The following is a 23,029-nucleotide window of genomic DNA, read 5'->3' on the forward strand; positions in this document are numbered from 1 at the left end:
AAGACAATATTTTAAAGTACTACTTACACTTTATGTAGGAAAAATTCTAGATGCTCTCAATTTCATATAAAGAAGAAATTAATGCCTAATTTTACAGTTGTTTTCCTGTATACATTAAGAATATGGCTTTCTCTGGGAGGAAATTTGTTTTTAATATCCTATTCGTTTTTTTAAAACCATATGACTTTCCTACGTTTTTGATAGTGAAAACACGGAGTTAAAGAAAATTTAACCCCATTACAGATATTAAAACATATAAAATATTGTAGAAGTTGGTTTTTGAAACGTTTTATTCACGTAATTTGATTTTTTTTATTTGAACCATTATGTGACTTGAAGTCTGGAATCTTTAATATACATATTTTAATTGAATGAATACTAAACATAGAATTTAATATTCAAACGGCCTTTGTGGTGAGCTGACCTAGCCTAGTGCCTCCTTGACTCTCTCCTCTGTCAGGAGTCCAAGGTTCCTCGTCTCTGCTGTGATAGGAAAAGATGAGCATGTGACTCAGGTAACCAGAGACTAAACTTCCGAAATACAACTAACTGTAGTAGTTATTACAGCGGACTGCAGAGTGTCCAATGAAGGAAAGACACCTCTCAGTTTTAGGGCAAGAGTTGGAAGGGAGTGTCCTTCTGTCTTTTTCTCGGTCTCCCCCTCTCCTCCCTCCCTCTTCCCACTCCGTCCCTCCCTCTCTTTCTTTCTTGATAGGCGGTTGAAAGAATTTCTGGTGCGTGGGGGGGGGGTGTGTGCGGACTGTGAGCACACGCTGGTGGGGTCTGTGGCATGTCAGATGGTGGCGTGCAGAAAGGACGCTCACACTGCGGGCCTTTGTCTCACGGCCGCTCCTGTGTGGCGGGGGCCGGCATTTGGGTCATCTGCACAGACTCGTCTTACAGTAACAGGGAGTGTCGGTTTGTTAGGGGCATCGCTTAGAGCGACCTGCTTGGTTTTCTTCATGTAATGTCCACGCCTCCGAAGTGAGTGATGATGCCACGGCGGCTGCTGACCCTCACAGGGGTGAACTGAGCAGGGAGAGGCGGCAGGGATTGGAGAGAGACCTACAGTGCCCTAATGTCCAGAAAAATTCTTTCACATCCTTACGTTTTCAAATTAAAATGTAAGGTTTTTGTGTATGTTTTGTTTGTTTTTCTGGTGCCTTTCAGCCACTTATGACTATGCCAGCCTTGGCCTGTGACAGGTGTGCTTAGCGAGAAAAATGAGGGATCGTTGGGACAGGAAATTACCGTTGGCCTCAGAGTGTTTCAGCTTAGCAGCAGACACCCTGCCATGGCTGTGCCTGATGGTTGCCTGTTTGTTTATGGCGTTTGTCTCGTGGTAAGGAAATGGAGTCATGGTGTGTGAAAGAAAAATGAGGTATTACTACTTAAACTCTCAGTATTACTTTATAAGTTTGTAAAGTTACACAAAATTTTTTAAACTCTTTATTTCTTAAAAACCAATTTGAGAATTTGGGTTTCATTTGTTTAATTAGAGTCCCTCAAGAAACTTATGATGGGATATATATTAGGGTTGTATTAATACAATGTAAGTTTCTTGAGTTTACTATTGGAATAAGATTTAAAATTGAAATGCTGATTTTTCTGAAACTGGCATTGAGTTAATTTGGAAATAGTTTCATAACAAGACTTAACGCTGGGACTTGTCAGTTGTGGCGAGCGTAACGGTCATCACAGGAGCATGAGAAAATGTGCATTTCCTTGTTGACCCCCTGAGACGTGCTGGTGGCCTGGGTTTAAAAGCCCGGGGTTGTGACCTCCCAGGCTCCGGGGTGACTGAGGTGCGGCTGAAGGTGCAGGAGCAGTCCACGTGGACTGCTGGCTCGTCTTTGCTGCTGGACACCCTGCTTCCAGAGCCTCGCGCGAGCTGGCATGGGCCTTCTTGTCTTTCACTCGGTGCGGACTGTCTTGACTGTGAACTGCCCGTTTCTTGTCACGCTGACACCAGCAGTAAGTAGTACTTACGGTAGTCTAAGTAGTAGTCTTAAAATTCTTTCTCGGCAAGAAATCGTTCAGTAGCGACTTTTGTAGAAGAGAAACTCTCGTGGAAAGGGATGTGGTTGCCACAAACGCAGCATGGGAGCCATGCTGCAGAGGCTGTGTCCGGAGGCGAGGAGTTTACCTGTGGTCTCAGGGATGCTCACGTGCCAGCCTGCTCTCCGAGTTCCGAATCAGTGTCTTTTCCATTACAGTCAATTACCAATTTTGTATTTGCTCATCAGTCTTTGAGACTGACCTGTTTTCAGAGGAACGTTGGAGTCAGTGTTTATGGCAGAAAGAGTGGCCAGCAGAGAATCCAGACACACGTGCGTCCTTTCTGTCTCTGCTGCAGGGGACCACGGCACACATCTGACCCTCCTTGCCAACCACATATTCAGTCATTTAAATGAAAATGATTCATTCCTTTTGTTTGCCTTATGGGGGTTAAGGAGAAAAAATAAGCTAATGTTGAATAATTGCCCTCATCGTGTCGTAGGGAACCCCAGTGTGAGAGCGTTGCACACACTGACACGTGTGTGCTAAACTGCTGGTGATGGTTGAGTGCCAGGACTGGTGACGGGGGACCGCTGGGGGCTGGCATGTCACTCTTCCAGGTCCAGGATTACCTTCTCCACCTGGCGGCCGGTAACTCGACCTGTACCGCATCCTCCTGAATAGCCTTCGCTCATCACTGTCCTCGGTTGTTTGTGTGGTTCTGCGAGGGAACCAAGAGACACAAACCATTTTTATGATACCAGTGAAACATGTGACAAACTGTTTTTCTTCTGTATGTCAACACAGTTTTACTGTGTGAACGGCCTGGTACTAGGCTTGGTGTGGAGTAACTCAGGAGGCGGAGAAGGGCTCCTGCCCTCCCAAGACTCGCCAGTTCAAAGGGAGCCTCCATGCCTCTTTTATCCTAACATCAAGAGCCTTTTTCTTTCATGCTGGCTTTGGCTGTGAGGTAGGACAGTTGTACTCTGTCCCTTTTTATATGTCCTCACTGCGTTTTTATTTTGCTCCTCTCAGCTAGCTCTGAGCGCTGGGGCTGCACCAGCAGTAAGGGCACGTTCAGGACCCGGATACGTACGAAGATGGCTTCTCCTTGACAGCGGAGTTCAGGCTGCACATCTGGGTCCTGGTCCTCACAGCCCTGTTGGTGGCAGTGCTCGCCCCTGCAGTGGGCCCCACGGAGATCTAAAGCTCCAGGTGGCTCCGCCCAGCTCACCATAGCCCCACCAGGAGTAGAAGGACATTTGCCTGTTCTTATCTTCTGCCTTACTCTCTCACATAACTTTTGGCTGTGGTGGGCAACCAGTTGGTAATTTGTGGATCCTTGGTTGTCTGCATCTAGTATGTATCTGTGGTGTTGTAGAAATGGGTATTCCAGGTATGAAGATCAGAGTGATCTCGCCCACAACATCGGCTAGCTCAGGACTGATAGGAGTGCTGTAGGGGACCATGGGGCTTCATAGACTGGGAAGAGCCCACAAGGGAACCTCTGGTCACCGAATGCACAACAAGACAAGGAGCCACAGTGAACCAAGGGAGAAAGAGAACAGATGCCGAGTGGGAGAAGTAAATTTAATAGCTCACGGCTCTTCACACGTGAGAGAGACGACAGGGCTCTCTAAAGATCACCTTCCTTTAGAGCTGCTTTAGGATGTGTCAGGACTCCTGGCAGAAGCAGTAACAGGAGCTGGTAAATAAACGTGGCTAGTAGAAACCAGGCCCAGGGTACAAGAGGGGAGACTTTATTCCTGAAGGTTTTATCAAGGTTCAACACGCAGCAGTTTTGAATGTTCCTGAGTAAGTAGTTGGATAGATTTTTCATGAGACCAGCGTGATACTTTGTTAAATATGTTAGGTGGGGGGGGGGGGGACAGTTTTCAACCTAAAAGTAGTGGCATTACTTCCTGTAACCCTCTGTCTGGGGGCCACTGGCGCACGCGCAGTGACTGCCTTCATCCGGTTGATCGTGGGAGCGCGAACGCTAGTGAGGAGTGGTGGCTGGGTGTCCTGCTTCCTAATTGGAGCTGTTTACCAACCCATACTGTTAGAATGATCTTCCTTTCCCTTAGAGTAGTTTAATTGCTAACATGAATGTTATTTTCCCTGATGATGATTGTCTGGTGTCACGTCTTAACTCATTCCCAGATTAAAACTGACCTTAAAATCACTTTTCTCTGCCGTTTCAAGGTCTATGGTGCCACTGCTCCAGGTGATCTCTAGGGGCTCCCCCATGTCTTTGGAAGACTCCAGCCGCATCATCCCTCTCTTCTACCTGTTCAGCTCTCTGTTCAGCCACTCGCTGATTTCCATCCATGACAATGAATTCTTTGGAGATCCCATAGAAGGTAAGAGTTTTGAGGAATCTGTGTTTTGCTGGTTTCATGGCCTATCCGTTTTCATAGATGATAGAGAAGTTTTAAGCCTCTTAAGTCTTTCACTGTGTTAAGAAATGAAGAAAAACCAAGTGTGATAGAATATTGGATCATGTTTTCCAGTTGTAGGTCAAAGACAATCATCAATGATGCCTTTTACTCTAGAAGAGCTGATAATGTTGTCTCGCTGCCTTCGAGACGCCTGCCTAGGGATCATCAAGTTGGCTTATCCAGAAACAAAACCAGAAGTTCGAGAAGAATATATTACAGCATTTCAAAGTATTGGAGTTACGACTAATTCTGAAATGCAACAGTGTATACAGATGGAACAGAAACGATGGATTCAGTTATTTAAGGTACAGAGGAGATGGGGTTTTTTGTTTTTGTGTATGTGTGTTACTGACGTCAAATAATGTACAAATGTGTTCTGACTTGACTGACTCTTTTCTTACGAATAGAAGTACAGGTTTGTTTTAGGCGTAGTTTTTACTTTGCAAAACTTTTTTAAATGAAGAAAAGTTCGTTTTCATTTTACTTTTTTGCCTTCTTTGAAACCCTTGTTTTTACATTGTTACGTGCATCTTTTATAAGTTGCTCTAAGTACTTTGAGTGACAAGATGAATTATAAATAAAATTTTAAAATATTTTCAGTTTTCACTGAACGATCTCTTACAGATTTTGTTTTTTTAATCTTTTCAGAAATTGATTAACAAAGGTGGGGGATAAGGTCATTAATGCAAGTTGCATGTAAATTATTTTAAAATATCTTCATTTTTAACCATGCAGAAAGAGAAGTTGTGAGTTACTGTGGCTGGAGCGCTGGCAGGAAGTCACCACCGCTGAGAATATAACTGTGGGGTAGAAAAAAAGAAAAGAAAAAGGGTGCTTGACTTGCCATGAAATTTCTGCAGCAAACACATCTAGTCAGCTAAAATCGCTCATTAAAGGAGTGAGAGCAGAAGAAGTGCATTTTCCAAATTGAATGCTGGATTTACAGTCCGTTTAATACCCGCGACCCCTCGCACACTAATGTGCAGTTCGAGTCATCAGCTGTCCCTTCAGGTCTTTTATCACTGCTTTTGTCAAGCTATCTATTTAATTGAAAGAAGTTAATTGAATGAAAATGATCAACTAAGCTTGTATTAATATTGCTAATGGAACTTTCTTCTTGGCCATGTTTGGAGAAAGATGTCAAGCTAGACTTTAGGAAAGGCCCATTAATGCTTGCACTTAACCTGATGGGCTAATTAAGGACTGCTTATTCATCCGACGAGTGCACGATAGTCTCTATCCAGCCCATTCTCCCTGATTTTACAACACATTTCACTTACGAGCATGAGCATTAGTACCGCGAGAGTAACTGATAATGTTTTGATTGCACTGAACACAGTACTAATGCATCATTGAATTTATAATTTGTGCAGATTGATGTAATATATGTTTGCACAATTTATTTTAATTACCTATCTCTGTATTCCCGGGTAAACTTTAAAGGGCACACGTTGAACCCTTAATATATCCATTCTTAAAGATTGACAACTTTGCAACTTTTCTAAGTTAAAAATAAGCTATCTAACCTATTTCAAACATATAATTCTTTGGGAAACTTGACTAGATATGTGAATTATTGTAGCATATGTGTTTTTCTTCAAGTATTTAATTAAACTCTGGGATCTCTGTTAATAAAGCTTTCCGTGATGTAGGGTATCAGGTTTCGTGTTCAGTGTCAGATAATCTCATTACTTTATAGCACCTCTTGAGCCTTCCATAATTTCCATATGACAGGCTTGTCTTTAGGACCTAGAAATCTCAGGATTTAATAATGCTGTAGAAGAGAGTTTCGCCTGGCCCTATTTTATTTTGCTTAAGCATTAAATGAGAATTTGGTAGTGAACTTTTTCTTATGCCTCAGAATGACTCATTACCACTTGTTTAAGGGTTGAAGGTTTTAGGAATTAAGGAGAAGGTCCACCTTTTTGGTATGGGCTTGTTTTAGGTTTGAAATTGAGTTGTTACAAAGACCTTCTGAGTTTGGGATAGAATTGTTTGAAGACAATTTTTTGAACAGGATTCCTGTTCTTTGGGGGGTAAAAAAACCCAAACTTTTTTCATGCTACCTGCTGGTAAGCTGAGCCCTAAAAATAATGAAAAGGCATAGTCTTTGCATTGTAGAGAAGGGTTCAGCTGCTACTAGCTTTTCTTTAAGGAAAAAACTATCTTTAATACGAGATAAAAAGAATCCCCCTCAGTGCTTACTGTGTCCCAGACAGTATTGTAAGAGCTTTACGTATCCTGATTCATGGAACACGGTAATTCTGCCAGGAACGTGCTGTTACTACCGTACTTTACAGATGAGGTCACACAGCTTCGGGGGATAGAACGGGCCCTTGAACTCAGCTGCTGCTCTGCATCCCTCTCTGAAAAGTACTGAAATGGAATGTTAGCATTTTTTGTGTATTTTTAGTGCCAAATTTAAGTTGAAGAATTCAAGGTAGAATCAACCAAAGAAGGTAACAGCGTTTTGCCAATGATTTCCTGCCTTCCGCTGATTTTGACAGAATTGCAAATGATGAGACCTGACTCCTTCAACCACCAACCATTTTCATTATTCAGTCTTATGATGGTCCTTTCAAACTAATTTCTGTGAGAGGCTCTGTTGGCTGGTCACAGAACATAGAATTTTAAGTGGATAGAGTCATCTTTCTTTGTCACTATAAGAATGGAGGTCAGTTGCTGAGCCGTGCATTGACACTGCTAAAACAGTTTATGCATTTATCAAATTTATAAACTCCTCTTGAAGTGTAATTTATAGCTGTAGTTACTTTAGCCCTATGAGGAGATAGCAAGTCCTGTTTGATACGCCTTCGTGTGCGGCTACCAGCCTACGTGGGAGTCCCTGCGAGGAGGAAGGGGTATCAGGGAGCAGGAAGGAGACTCTCCACGCCTTCCTCGTCTGTGCTCATCTATGTGGAGAGAGAGAGGGGTCTGGCTTGCTTTCTCAGTGACTGATTTCATTTTTCAGTTCCAGAGAGAATTTTTTAAAAAGTTAAATTAAAACAACAGCCACACCCTGACATAGCCCTCACATGGCACCGTTAGGTATCCGTGTTCAACGAGACAATACCCTCTTTGTTCTCGTAGAGCTGCCTCGTGCCCTTTTCCATCTTTGAAGGTTTTTGTTTTGTTTTTGACTAAATAAAATGGGTACTTTAAAAAAATAATTTTGTAGTGTTTTAAACATCCTGGAGAATACTGTTGTCTTTAAAAATACACCAGTTTTCTCCAGTAGTAACTCAGGGCTTTATACAACTTGGTTCACCTGTGACATGGGTAGTCCCTCTCAGACGCTTCATGACCTCTGTGGATTCGGGCGCCGCTCTCGCCAGTTCCTTGAGCACGCAGGCTTTATGCCGGGAACGCTGGGGAATCGTGAGTGCTGTTGGCCCGGCCCTTGCTCTCTCAGCATTTTTACGTGGTGAAAAAGACAAACATTCAGCTAATCACATTAAGATAAACGAGGTCAGTACCATTAGAGCACACAGAACGGAAAAACAACTGCTGAGGTCACTCGAAACTTTTGATTTACTCTAGGGAAATGGTCATTCTGGTCTACGAGATGATGCTCTTGGAGCTGGTACTTTCCTGGTGTTTCTCTATTTCTTTTTTTTTTTTTAAGATTTTATTTATTTATTCGACAGAGAGAGAGACAGCCAGGGAGAGAGGGAACACAAGCAGGGGGAGTGGGAGAGGAAGAAGCAGGCTCATAGCAGAGGAGCCCGACGTGGGGCTCGATCCTAGAACTCCAGGATCAGGCCCTGAGCCGAAGGCAGACGCTTAACGACTGCGCCACCCAGGTGCCCCATCTATTTCATTTCTGTGTATTCTTCATTATAAAATCAGACTTGTAGAAAATTCTTACAGGATAGACACTTAGCACGTTGCTCGTTGGCCACACTCCCCTGCCCGTAGGTTATGTGCTGCAGCCTGTGCTTTGTAGTAACCTTCTTGAAGAATGACCTGAGGTGTTTGATTCTACTCACCAAAATTTACATATAAGATTTAAGGTAAAAAGAGATTATTATTTTATATTATAACGTAATTTAGTCTTGCAGTTGCCTTTCACAATTTTGACAATATGTACTTTTTTTTTGGTTATGGTAATTTAACTGAATGTCAAGAATCTCCATTGAGAAATGTCAGACTTTACTCTCAGTAGCCTTCAGCCACCTAATGTACATGTAATGCTAATTACGCATACGATATAGCGTGTGTCATACTTAAGAATATTTCCTGGAGGGCGCCTGGGTGGCACAGTGGTTAAGCGTCTGCCTTTGGCTCAGGGCGTGATCTCGGCGTTATGGGATCGAGCCCCACATCAGGCTCCTCTGCTGTGAGCCTGCTTCTTCCTCTCCCACTCCCCCTGCTTGTGTTCCGTCTCTCGCTGGCTGTCTCTCTCTCTGTCGAATAAATAAATAAAATCTTTAAAAAAAAAAAAAAGAATATTTCCTGGATTCGCTAGGTCTTCGTGTGATCGTCGTAGCCAGTGCACTCAGAAACACACCGGGGTCCTGTGGAACAGTGCCTGTTACTTTGCCATCTTGACCTGGGACAGCTGTTGAGGGTGGTTTTTATGGGCGGTCTCTCTGTTTCTAAGCAGTCACCTACTCGATCTTTTTAACATTGGGTTTGGGGAGCCTGTTTCCATGTATCACCTATTCCTAATTCAAATGGCAAACAATAGAACATGGATAACAGTTGTATTTCTGAATGTTTACTTAAATAACTGTTAGAGTTCTTGAGCGCGCATGTCATCTAAAGTTTAGATCTGGCATGGAAGACCATGATATGGGGACAAGACTTAAACACCACATAAATGTCATATGTCCTATTTATAACTCTTGAAGTCTGCTGAAACTGTGTGTCGAGCTGGGTACACCTAGTTATTCTGGTGTTTGCTTGTTTACTGTTTTATCTTACTTCATATTTCTTAACTCACTGGTTCTCGGATCTAACTGCATACATCTCAGGATCTCCTGGGGAGCAGTTACAAACAGTTGACTGGCTTCGCCTCAGATGAATTGGATTAAATCCGCGGTTGGCGGTGCCTCTACGTGAGCATTCATCAGTGGGAGGTTTCAGGGTGCAGGGAGGGGTGAAGAACCGTAGGCCTCGCTGCACGGAGACGTCACTTTGGGCAGGTGTTTATAACCTTGGATCTCAGTTTGCAAAACTGGGCTTACCCATGACTTAGGTCCTGTTTAAATCTAAAATTCCTTCAGTTTTGGAACAGTCTTCTTCAGTAGGCATACCTGTGCCAGAAAATTTAATAAAATTAACTGAAAGAAAGACTGCCTTCACATCTCAACACTGGCTATCTGTTGATCCAGTTCAAAATTGTGACCCCGGTTTTCCTTACCTTTCACAATCTTTAGTCCATTTCTGCGATTTTAGTGGTTACATCCACGTACTTTCCTCCGCAGGACTAAGAATTTGTGTAGCAGTTGAGTGTGTGACCCTGAAAATGGCTACAGAGAGAGGGGGTGTGATCAAAGGTGTTTTGACGTCACAAGTGGACTCTGTTAAATTTTCATGGTTTCTTAAAATTTGCATTTTTCTTTAAAGCAGAACTAGTTTAAGTGAACGAGGAAAGTGTTTTTAGTTGAATTTAAGACATGGGATTTGACATTTCTAAAAAAATTTTTTGGGAATTGGTCCAGAGCTCATATTGCCAGATTTAGCAAATAAAAACGTGTCACCCAGTTAAATTTTAATTTCAGATAAATAACAAATGCTTTTTTAGATAAAAATATGTCCCATGCAATATTTTGGGTATATTTACATTTTTTTAAAAGCAGTATTTGGAGCATATTTATACTAAAAAATTATTTGATATTTATCTGAAATTAAAATTTAATAAGGTATCCTTTATTTTCTCTGGTAATCCTGTCCAGGACTCATCGTCAAGGCTGGCTTGCTGTCAAGTCTTAACTTGTTAGGAACTGCTTTTTCACAGCGACTCCGTCTGGACAGCTCGTCCTTGACACACGTCCTGAGGCCCCTGTCACTTTGTGCCTACCACTTTTTCCTCCCTACCTCTCTCTCTCCCTTTTTTTTTTTTTTTAAAGAGGGGTCACAATACCAGGACATTTATAAGTAATATGTGATTATTTCTTTTTTTATACTTAGAATTTGAAAGTAAGAAAGGGAGTGCCCTGTTTTGAAACTTCTTAGTGTTTAATTTCAGAGTAATTTAAAAGAAGAAAGTAAATTATGGCATTAATTGCTCCATAGATAGTTTAATATTTGTGACCTGTAGAAAATAAATGACCTCATAACCATAGGTTGGAAAGAGATGACCACCAGGAGGTGGATAAAAAGTTTTATTCTAGAGTTAGGCAGCCCTGGCCCTGCCCCTTGGCAAGCCTTGGAGCGAGTCTCTTCCCTTCAGCAAAGCTGAGTGTCCTCCACTGTGCCGTGGGGAAGGGCAGTCCACAAGGTTGTCAACATCCAGTGGGACAGTGTGCGTAAGCCGTCAGTGAACGGGTGCAGGCAAATAAACACACGTGGATAGTGGTCAGAAAGCATGGCTTCTGTTAACAGTTGTGTGTTCTGTGTAAATTTCAGCCCAGTATCTGTTCAGTCTGAACTTACTTAAAATACTAATTAATATAGCTGGTTATGGAAATGGAAAGATAGGCTTTGATGTTATTCATAGAAGATGGTGCTTCTGTCTCTGCTGTTGGAAGAGCATGTGTGATGTGCTCTGTGTGCACTGACCGGCCTCGTCCCAGACAGAATTGCACATGGAACGGAACTCACTGACATCTGCTCTTTTCTTTAGAAGAGCAAAACTGAGACACTTCGGAGATTTAAGTGCATTAGGTCAATGACAATACTTTGTTATGACCATGAAGTTAACCAGGTAGAAACCCAAACTAGGCTGTTCTCAGTCTACCTCAGCTGCACTTGAAATCGGTAATAATAAAGCATTGCATGCGTATAACTTAACCTCTGAGCAAGCACAACAGAGTCAAGAGTCAAGGATAACTAACTACGTGTTAACTGACCTAAGCTCATTTCTGCTGATTCAAAAAGGATATTACTGTAGTATTAGGACAGGCTTTCAAATGCCACAAGGTGGATGTCACAGCTACATGGGTAGGAAATACCCATCAGTCAGAACTGGAGTTCTAGACCTTGAGACGTTTGTACTGATGTAGTTTTGTCTGCATGGCCAAACTGCTCACGCATCACGTTTTCCTCTGTCCTCAGGCATCTCATCCGAGTGGTGTGTCCACATTCTAGTGGTCTAAGGGTATCAACCAAGGACCCTTTCCCACCCATTTTTGTTGGACAGAGTTTTTGGTGTCCCTGAATACCAAGGATTTGCATGTCACAAAAGAGGCATTTGTGTTTCTGTCATCTGTAGATGCTGAACTCTGAGATTTTAAGGGGAAATCTCTATTAACAGTTGAAATTAGGCTATCTTGTCTGTCTTGTGGGTATATTTGGAAATTTATCACGTTATCCTAATTTTATTCCTTACTCAAGTTATGTTTTATCCTAATTTCTCATCCAGATATCTTACTTGATTAGAGGCGGTGTGTATAGAGGCCTGGCTGACTTTTTCAGAAAACATCGTCGTAGTTTTACTTTAACTACATAGTAGTTATGTGACGAAATCCTGTCTGTAAAGGTTTAAGACTTTGGATTTACAATTTTATGTTGGTTTATCTTGGTTTATTACAAAGTACATTCGTATTTAACAGAACGTCAGGTCTTTTTTATTGCTTAGTTTATTTTTTAAAGATTTTATTTATTTATTTTGAGAGACCGAGCATGTGTGTGAGCGGGGGGAGGGGCAGAGGGAGAGAAAGACTCTTAGGCCGACTCCACACTGAGTGCAGAGCCCAACGTGGGGCTCGATCCCGCGACCGTGAGATCATGACCTGAGCCAAAATCCAGAGTTGCACGCTCAGTGTACTGAGCCGCCCAGGCGCCCCCATCATTGGGTCTCTTTTATTTTATTTTATTATTATTTTTTAAAGATTTTATTTATTTATTCGACAGAGAGAGAGACAGCCAGCGAGAGAGGTAACACAGCAGGGGGCGTGGGAGAGGAAGAAGCAGGCTCATAGCGGAGGAGCCCGATGTGGGACTCGATCCCATTACGCCGGGATCAGGCCCTGAGCCGAAGGCAGACGCTTAACAACTGCGCCACCTAGGCGCCCCATTGGGTCTCTTTTAAATAGGCAGTGCCGTCAGTTCTCTTTAATCATATACTTTAAATTTACAATTAATTATTGATCCCAAGTCAATCATCAAATGCCTACTGAGTTTCCACGTAGTTAGTCGGGACTTTCTTCTTAGGGAGCTTCCTGCGTAGCCCGGGAGGGACTCGTGCTCATTGCAAAAGTAGTAATGAGCAGATCGGCCATGCTGGGGTGGGGAGGCTTTACAAAGCAGTCAGACTGAGTGTGTGTAGAATTCTGGTGAGAAGAAGGCCTAACTCCGGAGACTTACTTAAGGGAAATACTGAGATCCAGTCAGGACAGTTTTTTCCCCTCAGTGCCCTTGATAGAGTGTCTTTCAGAAAAATATGAAATGCTATTACCGTAGGAAAAACTTCCACAAAATTGCTATATACTTGGAGATTTCTTGTATTACAGCTCAAACGAGCTAATACATTTCCAAATTCGTGTTTGAAAACTTCATTACTTCCTCCTTTGTAGTACGCCTTTAACATATTCCTGTTAATTTTCCCTCCTTCACTGGCACGTAACTAACTGCTTCGTACTTAAAATTCATTCTTGTGATCACAGGGTGAGGTACTCTCTGTGGCCTGATCTGGCGGTGGCCTCGGGTGGGCCTCGGTGGCCAGGCGCACATGCTCTCAGCCTGTAGTGGGGAGCGCTCGGGTCCTTGACTGCCGCCTGGGGCTGTTGCTTCTCCTGTGCAGGGGTTGTTCCTGAGCTTGGTTACGTGACTTAGCCCTGTTCTTCCTCTGCAGGTGATCACCAATCTCGTGAAAATGCTGAAGTCCAGAGACACAAGGAGAAATTTCTGTCCTCCAAATCACTGGCTGTCAGAACAAGAAGATATTAAAGCAGATAAGGTTTACTGAAAGATCTTTCTAGTATCTTTCGTTAAACATATTTTTTCAGCTTTTGTCTTTCTGGGGAGAAGGATAAATTCTTCTAAATTGTTTTATTTATTACTTATTATGTAACTAAATATTAACAGTAAGCATTTTTATTATTAATTCTTAGGTCATGTAATGGGATATATAGCAGTATCATTGACTTAAACATACATCCTGAGTTTATTTAACCACAGATTATATTGGAGCCTAGCGGTTCTTTGTTGGGGTTGCAAGAGATTTTGCTTGTATTGGTGTTGTAGTTATCAGTGTGTGTTTAGCACTTAGAGGAGATGAAGCATGTCCTTGATTTTCTAAGGAAACAGAGACAAATTTGAATATTACTAAGATCTAGACCTGAAGTAGATTCAGTGGTATAAATATTTTTTAGAGGTTTAACTAACAAAGGTCATGAGCTATTTGAATTTCTGACAAAGAAGAATTTTCATTGTTTCTTGTCAGAAAAAGGCGTACATGACTGTATTCATTTCAGAGTCTTGGGGATGAGGGCAGAGAGTGGAGGGTGTAGAAGAAACAAGGCCATAGAAACATTAAAGAAAGAAAAGAAAGCAGAGGTGTTTTACACCCGTTTCAGATAGTGCGTCTGCACGAATCTTGAAGCCTGTGGCTTCTAGCCGTGAGCGCTGGTCGGGCTGAGAAACTCTGCCAGATCTTGTAGCGGTGGACGTTCTGTAGCCAGATCCCGGAGGGGGGCTCTGAACAACACTTACACCAAAAAGAAACAGCCTTGGTGTGATGGGGCGTTCTGTCACTGGAGAGCATGGGAGCCACGGGAGCTCCAGCCCTCTAGACGAAGTGCAGCGGACTGAACCTCAAATAGGCTTAAATCTGCGAGGTCGTAAATGTACAAAAAAGAAGACTGGCCCTCTTGTGGGATGTAGAGGCACCACCTCATTGTTGGAGAGACTGGTTTGGGAAAAAGAAGTCATCCTGCCTGAGCCTGCCTGTCCTTCATGGACTTCATGTGCCTCGGGCTGAGCAAGCCGTGGTGACGGGAGAGCCTTGTGGGGTCGAAGCCACGAGTAGTGCGAGAACCGGGGTCCCACGGTCTGTAGGCTGGGAGGAGTAGGCAGTGTAGGCAGTGCCCCGGGGGTGCAGACCCCACGGGAACCTGCCGAGACCGGGCTGGAAGCCCCCGCAGATGGGGGTCCAGGGCCCAAATATCAGGCACTGTGCTGCTGCTTGACTCGAGAAGGCTCGGCTGTGGGAAGAATGCCAGCGGAACCAGACGTGTCTTGTGGCATAACTGGGTCCAGTTTTGGCACAAGTTCTCCATCTCATCGCCGACCACACGAGCCTCTTGAGAGAGCACACTGCCTGTGAAGCGTTCTGGCCAAAAGTCAAACCTGGATGTAATGAAACCCCTAGATGTAATTGCACATTTATAGGGAAATGGAGAGCCCAGAAGCCCACGTTAACACGGACGGGGCGCAGCTAGCGATGGTGGGGAACATTGCTGGACAGCGGACTGGGGCCACCGCCAGGGCTGAGGGAGCAGATAGAACCACAAGCTTCACAGAATGCCCACGAACCCCAGCCTTACTGCAGAACTGATGTAAACAATTAAGTGTTTAGAATTATGAGACACTGAGTGTTTAGTAAGAAGAAGTTGTTAATTCTTTAAGTGTGATGTGTTTTCATTTGCATGGTGATCATGTTATGACAGTTGACTAGATGCAGATATTACACAGCATTAAAGAGAACAAGTGGAGATTTCCTTGGGATGTATTAGGGAAAACAGTTATGTTGTGAGAGTGTAAACGGGCAGCCGACCAAGGAGAGAGTGCATGAAAAGGACTTGAGGTCAAAGAGCAGGACCTCGCTGGCGTGAAATGCACGCCCAGCACCCTTGTACTTCACATGTGGCCAGTGAGTGCTCGTGCCAGGGCACGGGGATGCACTGAGCCAGGCTGCTGGCCCCGCAGGTCACCCAGCTCTACGTCCCGGCTTCCAGACACGTGTGGAGGTTCCGGCGGATGGGGAGAATCGGCCCCCTGCAGTCGAGCCTGGACGGTGAGTTCTCTGTGTCCTGGCACATTTCTCCATCAGCCCAGGGTCATGGGCTTTTGTTTACATGCTGGGAAATCCACTCTTTTTGGTGTACTGTTCTGAAATTTTTTAAAAACTTTTTTTAGTGAGGGGAGGGGCAGAGGGAGAGAGAGAATCTCAAGCAGCCTTCACGCTGAGCATGGAGCCCGACACGGGGCTCAGTCCCACGACCCTGAGATCATGACCTGAGCTGAAATCAAAAGAGTAGGATGCTCAACTGACTGAACCACCCAGGCGCCCTTAGTGTTCCGTGATTTTTGTAAACGTCTGCCTCTGTGATCAACCCCATAGAAAGAGTCATCGCTCCAGAAATTATCTCTTGCGCCTTTGTAGGCAGCCCCTTTCCCCAGCCAGAGCCCCTGGCAACCACTGACTTGTTTTTTGTCCTGATAGCTTTACCTTTTCCAGAATGTCTTTAAATGGAACTATATAGTGTGTAGCCTTGTGAGTCTGGAAAGGAGAAGTCCGGGCATACCTCTGAGACATGGCAGGTTTGGCTCCAGACCACCACAACAAAGTGAATGTCCCCAAATGAGTCAAACGAAGTTTTTCATTTTCTAGTGCGTATAAAAGTTAAGGGTGCAGGGGCACCGGGGTGGCTCAGTCGGTAAAGCGTCCTACTCTTGATCTCGGCTCGGGTCTTGAGCTCATGTTGTGGGTTCAGGCCCCACGTTGGGCTCTGTGCTGGTGTGGAGCCTGCTTAAAAAAAAAGTTAAGTGTGCAATGGCATTTTGTCTAAAAAAACAATGTACGTACCTTCATTAAAATTACTTTTGGCTAAGAGATCCTGACCGTCATCTGAGTTTTCAGTGACTGGTAATCTCTGATCACCATAACAAATGTAAGTATGGAAAAGTTTGAAATACTGCAAGAATTGCCTGAATGTGACACAGAGACAGGAAGTGAGCAAGTGCTGTTGGGCGGTGCTCGACGCGGGTCCCCACAGCCCTTTGGTTAGTGAAGCACCGCGTCCGCGCAGTGCGCTGAGGTGAGGTCACGCGTGCGCGGAGCCTAACGAGGGTGTTCCCGTGTGTTGCAGTGGGTCTGGAGTCCCCCCCTCTGTCCGTGTCTGAGGAGCGACAGCTTGCCATCCTGACGGAGCTGCCCTTCGTGGTTCCATTCGAGGAGCGAGTCAAGGTGTGCGCCTCAGTCTCAGTAGATTGCATATGACATCGTTTCAGTGTGAAAGAGTTAACACCAGCAAACACAGTCTCTCAAGGTGCTTAGTGCCCAGGCGGTTATGGGATTGCGGTTCTCCTCACGAGGTTGTCATCGTTGACCGTGATTCATAAAAGTGTCGTCCAACACCTCTGTGTAGACCCGAGGGATTGTTTCTCCTTATTTCTATCCGTAGTTACACCACTGTCTTCTTCTAATGGGAGTAGAAGGTCTTTTTGTTAGTAAATTTTGCATTGTTTTTGAAATTGCACATTTTTTTGAAGATATGCTTCTGTACATTATGTTGAAGTTATTTGTCGCAAATACTACTTTATAAAAGAGAGATGGACAGGTACCTTAATTTCCTGCCTGGTGATTTTTGACCAGTGTACAAAATTTTGTTTACATTTCTGTTTTGAGATTTAAAATGTTTTGTTTGTATTCACCAACTTAGCAAATGTCTAAAAACTACTAGGCTTTATTCTTAAGTAATAGCTTTGAGAGGACACCTTCAGTCCTGCCCACTTCCTTTATAGGACGAGCAAAAGAGTGAGTTTCTTGTAAAGCTTTTGGTGTTCTTCATGGAGACACGGGCAAGCGGGCACAGCTATAATGTGACATTATATAGTTCCTGAGCTCCCTCTACTGGATTTTTAGCATCAAAAAAATTACTTGAATCTTATTGTTAGGCAGATATTCTTACTAATATTGATATACAGCTTTACAAAGCTATTCTCTGTTTTCCTCTCTACCACCTGGGTTTTTCTAAAGGGTTTGCAAAGGAAAATACTGAAAATATACTCCAGCATGGGATTTTTTACATTGTTACAAAATGGAGGAAAGGGACAATAGTACGAATATATTAATACTACACATTTACTGAGAAGGCATAAAGTCCATATATGATACCTCGGCTTTTAAAGTTTGCTTCAGAATTTATGGAGATAGAAAAGTTAAGATTTATTTAGCAGTTTTTCCTTCTGTTGCTTATGTTTATAACAAAAAGTCTGTTGTTCCGGATAACCTGACAACTTCCCCTGTTTGTTAGATCTTTCAAAGGTTGATTTATGCAGATAAGCAAGAAGTTCAAGGAGATGGTCCATTTCTGGATGGAATTAATGTCACAATAAGAAGAAATTATATTTATGAAGATGCTTATGACAAACTTTCCCCAGAAAATGGTATGTATGATTCTCTGTGTCTGCATGTGGCAGGGGGAGGTGGGGGATTATTTTAGAAAGAGGTAATCATGAAAATATCCGCGTCCGTCATCTTGTTCTGTAATGACTTTGTAACAGTGGAATGCACGTGTCAGATTTGGTAGATGTATATTACCAAATAACACTGACAAATAATTATCCCAACAGCAGCCTTTCAAATACTGATTTTTTTTTTAGGCGAGAAGCTCCACCCACGAATGTCTGTGTCTCAAATTTAGTTGACAACTTACAATTCTGAAAGTGTTGATGGGCAACCGTCGACATTCCGTGTTAAGTATGAGAATCTATTTATGTGTATATTACAAACTCTAAGCCGTATTTAACGTAGCAGAAGAAACCCCACTGCAGTCCAGACCCCTGCACAGACGGGCGTGTCCTTCAGTGGCGGGAGCGAGTCACGCTGAAACAGTGATTGGGTCGCATTTAGAGCTCAGCAACACGTTTTACCTCGTGAATATTCAACACCCAGTGTTAAATGTGGTATCCATGATACTGCATTAAATCAGGATGCCATCAGTGCAGGAATGAACAGTAGAAGCTTGGCGGGATCCCGGGCACAGCTTCAGGAGGTGATGGGATGGTGTGAGAAGTGAAAGAACGGGTGCCTCTTCTAGGGGAGCCAAACCTCAAGTCATTTTTTCCTTAAAGAGCTAATTGTGCTGTACCGTGGGAGTAACGGAGGACGGTGAGCATCAGTCACCAGCCCCTTCTCTGTCCCGGGTTTCGTGTGCAAGGGTTTGGTGTTCATGTGCGGTGGTTTTGTCTGTAATGTGTGCTGCAGCCGGACCCCACCAGCTCCGTCCTGGCCCTGGGGTGTGCTGTCCACGGCACCAGCATACTCTCGCCCAGCATAGCATGCTTTTAAATTTTCTGCGTGAACGAGGCAAAAATCTGGTACTCTGACTTCAAGCCCAACATCCTTTTGAAAACAAAGTAGGCCTCCCTCCGTGGGGATCCAGTCCCCATAAATCAGCTGTTGCAGCTGTCGTGTTGTCCCCCACTGGACCAGGGCTTTGCACGCTGTTCCTCTGTTCCCCTCAACTGGCTGGTGCTTGGTGGGTGTTGGATCTGTGATGGAGCCTGGGGAAGACTCAGTCGATAGACAAGGTGGTAAACGTGCCATCGACGCAGAAATGTTGAGAGTGGAATTGGGGTGTGGTTGATGCTGGGGAGGGGGAGGCAGTCCTGCAAGTGAGGAAGCAGTGATGGGCACGGCCGTTCACACATGGCTGATCGTACTCACACTTGCTTCCTCCACATGCCGGAGTTGGATGAGAAGATGCGCGTATCAGCCATTTTAAATTAACTTGAAAACTATTTCATAGAGATGATTTTTAAAGATATTACTATCTAATTATAACAAGCCCCAAATTTCTTAATGAATCCTTAAGCTTAAAGTTATTCAGAAGCTTATCACACCCTAACTCTCCAGGTGCGTGCCGATGCTTGCACTGAGTTTGAGGGATTTGGAGAGACCGTCTGCAGATGTAAAGCATGTATAACAGTATACACCTGTATGTACGTTATATGCATGTAACATGTGCATGTATGTGATAATGCTCTTCATCTCTGCACATGTGTTCTAATTCAGGCCTTAGTAACATGAATTTTTTAAACCATTTGTCAAAATTGTTATTTTGCTAGGGAGAGTAGTAAAATTAAATATCTCAGAATGTTGCATTTACTTGTGGGGAATTGGCGTGCGGTGCTGTGCTGACTCATCATTTATACATAATGTTAATATGCTTGCTGTACATGCTGTCTCATCCTCGCACCATAGCCTTTATGGACGCTTGTCATCTCGTATTCATGTCTTCTCAGGAGGGCTGTCTTCCTCTCTCTCTTTTTAAGATTTTATTTATGTAGTCATCTCCACACCCAGCGTGGGGCTTGAACTCACGACCCCAAGACTGAGCCAGCCAAGTGCCCCTCAGACCAGTTTTCTGGAGTGTGGGTGTTGGCCCCATGGATGATTGAGCAGGTTGTTGGAGCTCAGAGAGGTGGAGCCGGTTCTCTTCTTAGTGGGGAGCCCAGGCAGGTGCCGGCGCGCTGGTCCCAGCCCCAGGCTGCCACGCGCTCTCATTGCCCTGGCCGCCTGGTGCGAGACCGTGGAGAAGTGACCACGGTTACCCTCAGGACTGCTGTAGGTCTTGGTGTCATCATCTGTTAGCTTGGATGAGAATCCGCCAGAGCTGGCTCTGAACCGTGCTGTATCGGTTCCTGAGAACCTCGCGTGTCTGTGCTTTGGTCTGTGAGTTGGTTTTATTTCATGTAATGCGCAGAATTTATTACATCATTTTTCTGAAGAAGAAACTATAATAGGGTAAAATCAAAGTAACGTTTTACTTAGGTTTTTTCCCCCCACCGAAACCTTCCTATATAAGTTAGATACTTTAAATTTTTCTTTAGAAACAAGTGGTGGCAAGATATCTCAGGCTGGATTTGATTCTGAAAATATTATTGTGCTATTCCATACTGCTGTTCACAGAAATGAGCTTCAGGGAACACAGAATCTCAGTTGTAGCCAAATTAGAGGGGTGATTTCTGTGACTGGCCGCTGAGTCTGCAGAAGAGAGTGACACACTCCTGTTCCCCTTACTGTTGCTACAGGTGGAACGAGTGTGGGAAAGCATGGGCCACAGCTGAGGTTTCCCATGTACAATATTTGTACACTCAGAATTTTTACAAAATACGCTGCTGACTTCTGACAATCAGTTTGAGAAATATTACATGTGACAAACAAATGCTTATGTATAATCCATCCTTAAAACTGGGTCTTAAGAGGAATATGTAAAGGTGAGATACCCAACTGTACTTTTGTGTCACATCTGTAATTATCTGCTTAGATTTCTTTCGGCATTTTACCTAGGTCTTGAGCTGGAATGTGTTTTGTAATCCTATTAACCAAAATACATGCCAATAACATATTCATGGAGCCTAATCAGTTAAAAGCATGTTCTTCATGTAATCATGGTTAAATTTTAAAAATAGAAGAGAATATGGTTTAGTATAAAAGCCTATGCTTTGTAGGCAATAGACGTATCTTTAAAATGTAGCACTCCCTTTACAGTGTTAGCTGTCTGTCGTTAGACATAACTCGACCTCCCTCGTACTTGGTTTTCTCACTGCAGAATGAGGATAATTCTATTTTTTCTTCTTCACGTTTTTATTTAAGTTCTGGTTTGTTAGCACACAGTGTAATATTGGTTTCAGGAGTAGAACTCAGTGATTCATCACTTCCATACACCACTCAGCGCTCATCACAGGTGCCCTCCTTAATCCCCTTCACCCTTTTAGCCTGTCCAGAATGGGGTTAATTCTTAACCCAGAAAGTTGTTAAAGGACTTGAAGTAATGTGTGTAAAATTCTGGCTTGGGGTCAATTATCAATGCTCGTTATTCCTTTACAAAGTACAAGAGCAAGCGTAACCCGATGGTTTAGATTTGTCTGCCCTAGTCCGGCAGGAGATGTGGGCTTTACCACGGAGCTCGCCTGGCACAGCTTCTGGCCTCTCCCAGCCGGCTCAGTGGAAGACGACGTCTGTACTGCTGGGCATAGTGCTGTAGACCTCAGTCCAAACAGTGACTCGTACCGGCCCCGTTTGAGCCACGTTCTAGAATAGTCACAGCCAGGTTCTGTGACTTCAGAAGTACTGACGCTCGCCCACCACCATGGTGGAGCTCTAGCAGACATGCACGCTGCTAATCCCCCTTCCAGAGTGTTTTCTCGAGGTCCCCTGTCCCTTGGGGAGATTTGGGGTGGCCGCATGGAAAGTCTGAAAGATGGCAGCCGCTCATTAGCCCAGGAGCACTGGCGCCTTTGCAGACCTGGGCCACGCTGCCCTGCACCTCACCACACTCCCCAGCGGCCGGCCGCCTCCGCCCCTCCCCGCCGGCTGAGATGCCGAATGCCCGCAGCACGCAGGGGGAGAAGATGAAGCCGTGTCAGTGACTTTCACAAACTTGCACCTTGATTAAGCCTGTCCCATGAAGACCGCCTGGTTTTGACTTTTGGCAGAAGCCCTTTCGTTGGCTTGTACTCGGTGTCTGTGTCCTGAGGCTGTTGTGTCCCCGTAGGTGAGTCCAGCAGTACTGGCCTCTTGAGGACCTGGCCGGACCTTTCTCTAAAATACCGGGCATAATTAAGCAATTTTGCAAATTTTTTTATTTTTGTTTTTGTCTTTGTGGCACACGAGATAACACTTTCAAATGATGATGTGGACTCTGGGTTCTGACTCTCCCGCGCGTTCACCTCTAAGAGACTCTGCTGTTAATTGCACTGATGTCCCCTTTACCCATTTATGGTTTTTCCTTTCCTGGTAACAATTTCTGTTCCCAAGTATTCTTATGTGCTGAATTCCCTCGCTCTTTTGCTCGTATTTTAGAGTATTTTAGAGTGTCCTATCCCGTAGAATATAAGGGATAACTTAATTCTCTCCTGAGCATCGTTTCCCCTCACCACCGTGCGTGATACATGAACCTCTTTCTCTCTTTCTCCCGTTGTTGGCTTTGGGGGAGATACGGGTCTGTCTATCTCATCATCTGTTTTTAATCTCATTGTTTTGTTTTTTTTGAGTCCAGCATTAAAATATCTCTCATATTCTTGCTCCCCTTCCCAAAACTTCCTGTAATACCAGCTTATTTTATTGCCTTCTTTTAAAATCCTTTCTCCTCCCCCCTTTACCCGCCTCGTTTTAACAGAGCCTGATTTGAAAAAGCGGATCCGTGTGCACTTACTCAATGCTCATGGCCTGGACGAAGCCGGCATTGACGGTGGTGGTATTTTCAGAGAGTTTCTGAATGAGCTGCTCAAGTCAGGATTTAACCCCAACCAAGGGTTCTTCAAGACCACTAATGAAGGGCTCCTGTATCCCAGCCCGGCTGCCCAGATGCTCGTGGGAGATTCCTTTGCCAGACACTACTACTTCCTGGGCAGGATGCTTGGAAAGGTAAAGTAACTTGGTGTGTTTGGACCTCAGACCACAGGATGTTGAAGTTTTGCCTTTCTGTGTGGTTGCTGTCTGTTTCATTGAAGACGTTTCTTAAAAATTGCCG

At 44.0% G+C, this 23,029-nt stretch overlaps 1 protein-coding gene across 2 annotated transcripts in view; it reads left to right on the forward strand.

Annotated features, from left to right (window-relative positions):
- Nucleotides 1-23,029, forward strand: part of UBE3C (ubiquitin protein ligase E3C) — a 117,441-nt gene that overhangs the window by 49,330 nt on the left and 45,082 nt on the right. For both annotated transcript variants that reach the window (XM_026479227.4, XM_048212792.2), the window contains exons 12-18: nt 4,204-4,361; nt 4,512-4,744; nt 13,399-13,503; nt 15,474-15,561; nt 16,637-16,734; nt 17,804-17,936; nt 22,676-22,923. In XM_026479227.4, the coding sequence (XP_026335012.1) occupies nt 4,204-4,361; nt 4,512-4,744; nt 13,399-13,503; nt 15,474-15,561; nt 16,637-16,734; nt 17,804-17,936; nt 22,676-22,923 (1,063 nt within the window). The remainder of the gene's footprint in view (nt 1-4,203; nt 4,362-4,511; nt 4,745-13,398; nt 13,504-15,473; nt 15,562-16,636; nt 16,735-17,803; nt 17,937-22,675; nt 22,924-23,029) is intronic.

Source organism: Ursus arctos, unplaced genomic scaffold (genome assembly GCF_023065955.2).
Source record: "Ursus arctos isolate Adak ecotype North America unplaced genomic scaffold, UrsArc2.0 scaffold_3, whole genome shotgun sequence".
Taxonomy (NCBI): domain Eukaryota; kingdom Metazoa; phylum Chordata; class Mammalia; order Carnivora; family Ursidae; genus Ursus; species Ursus arctos.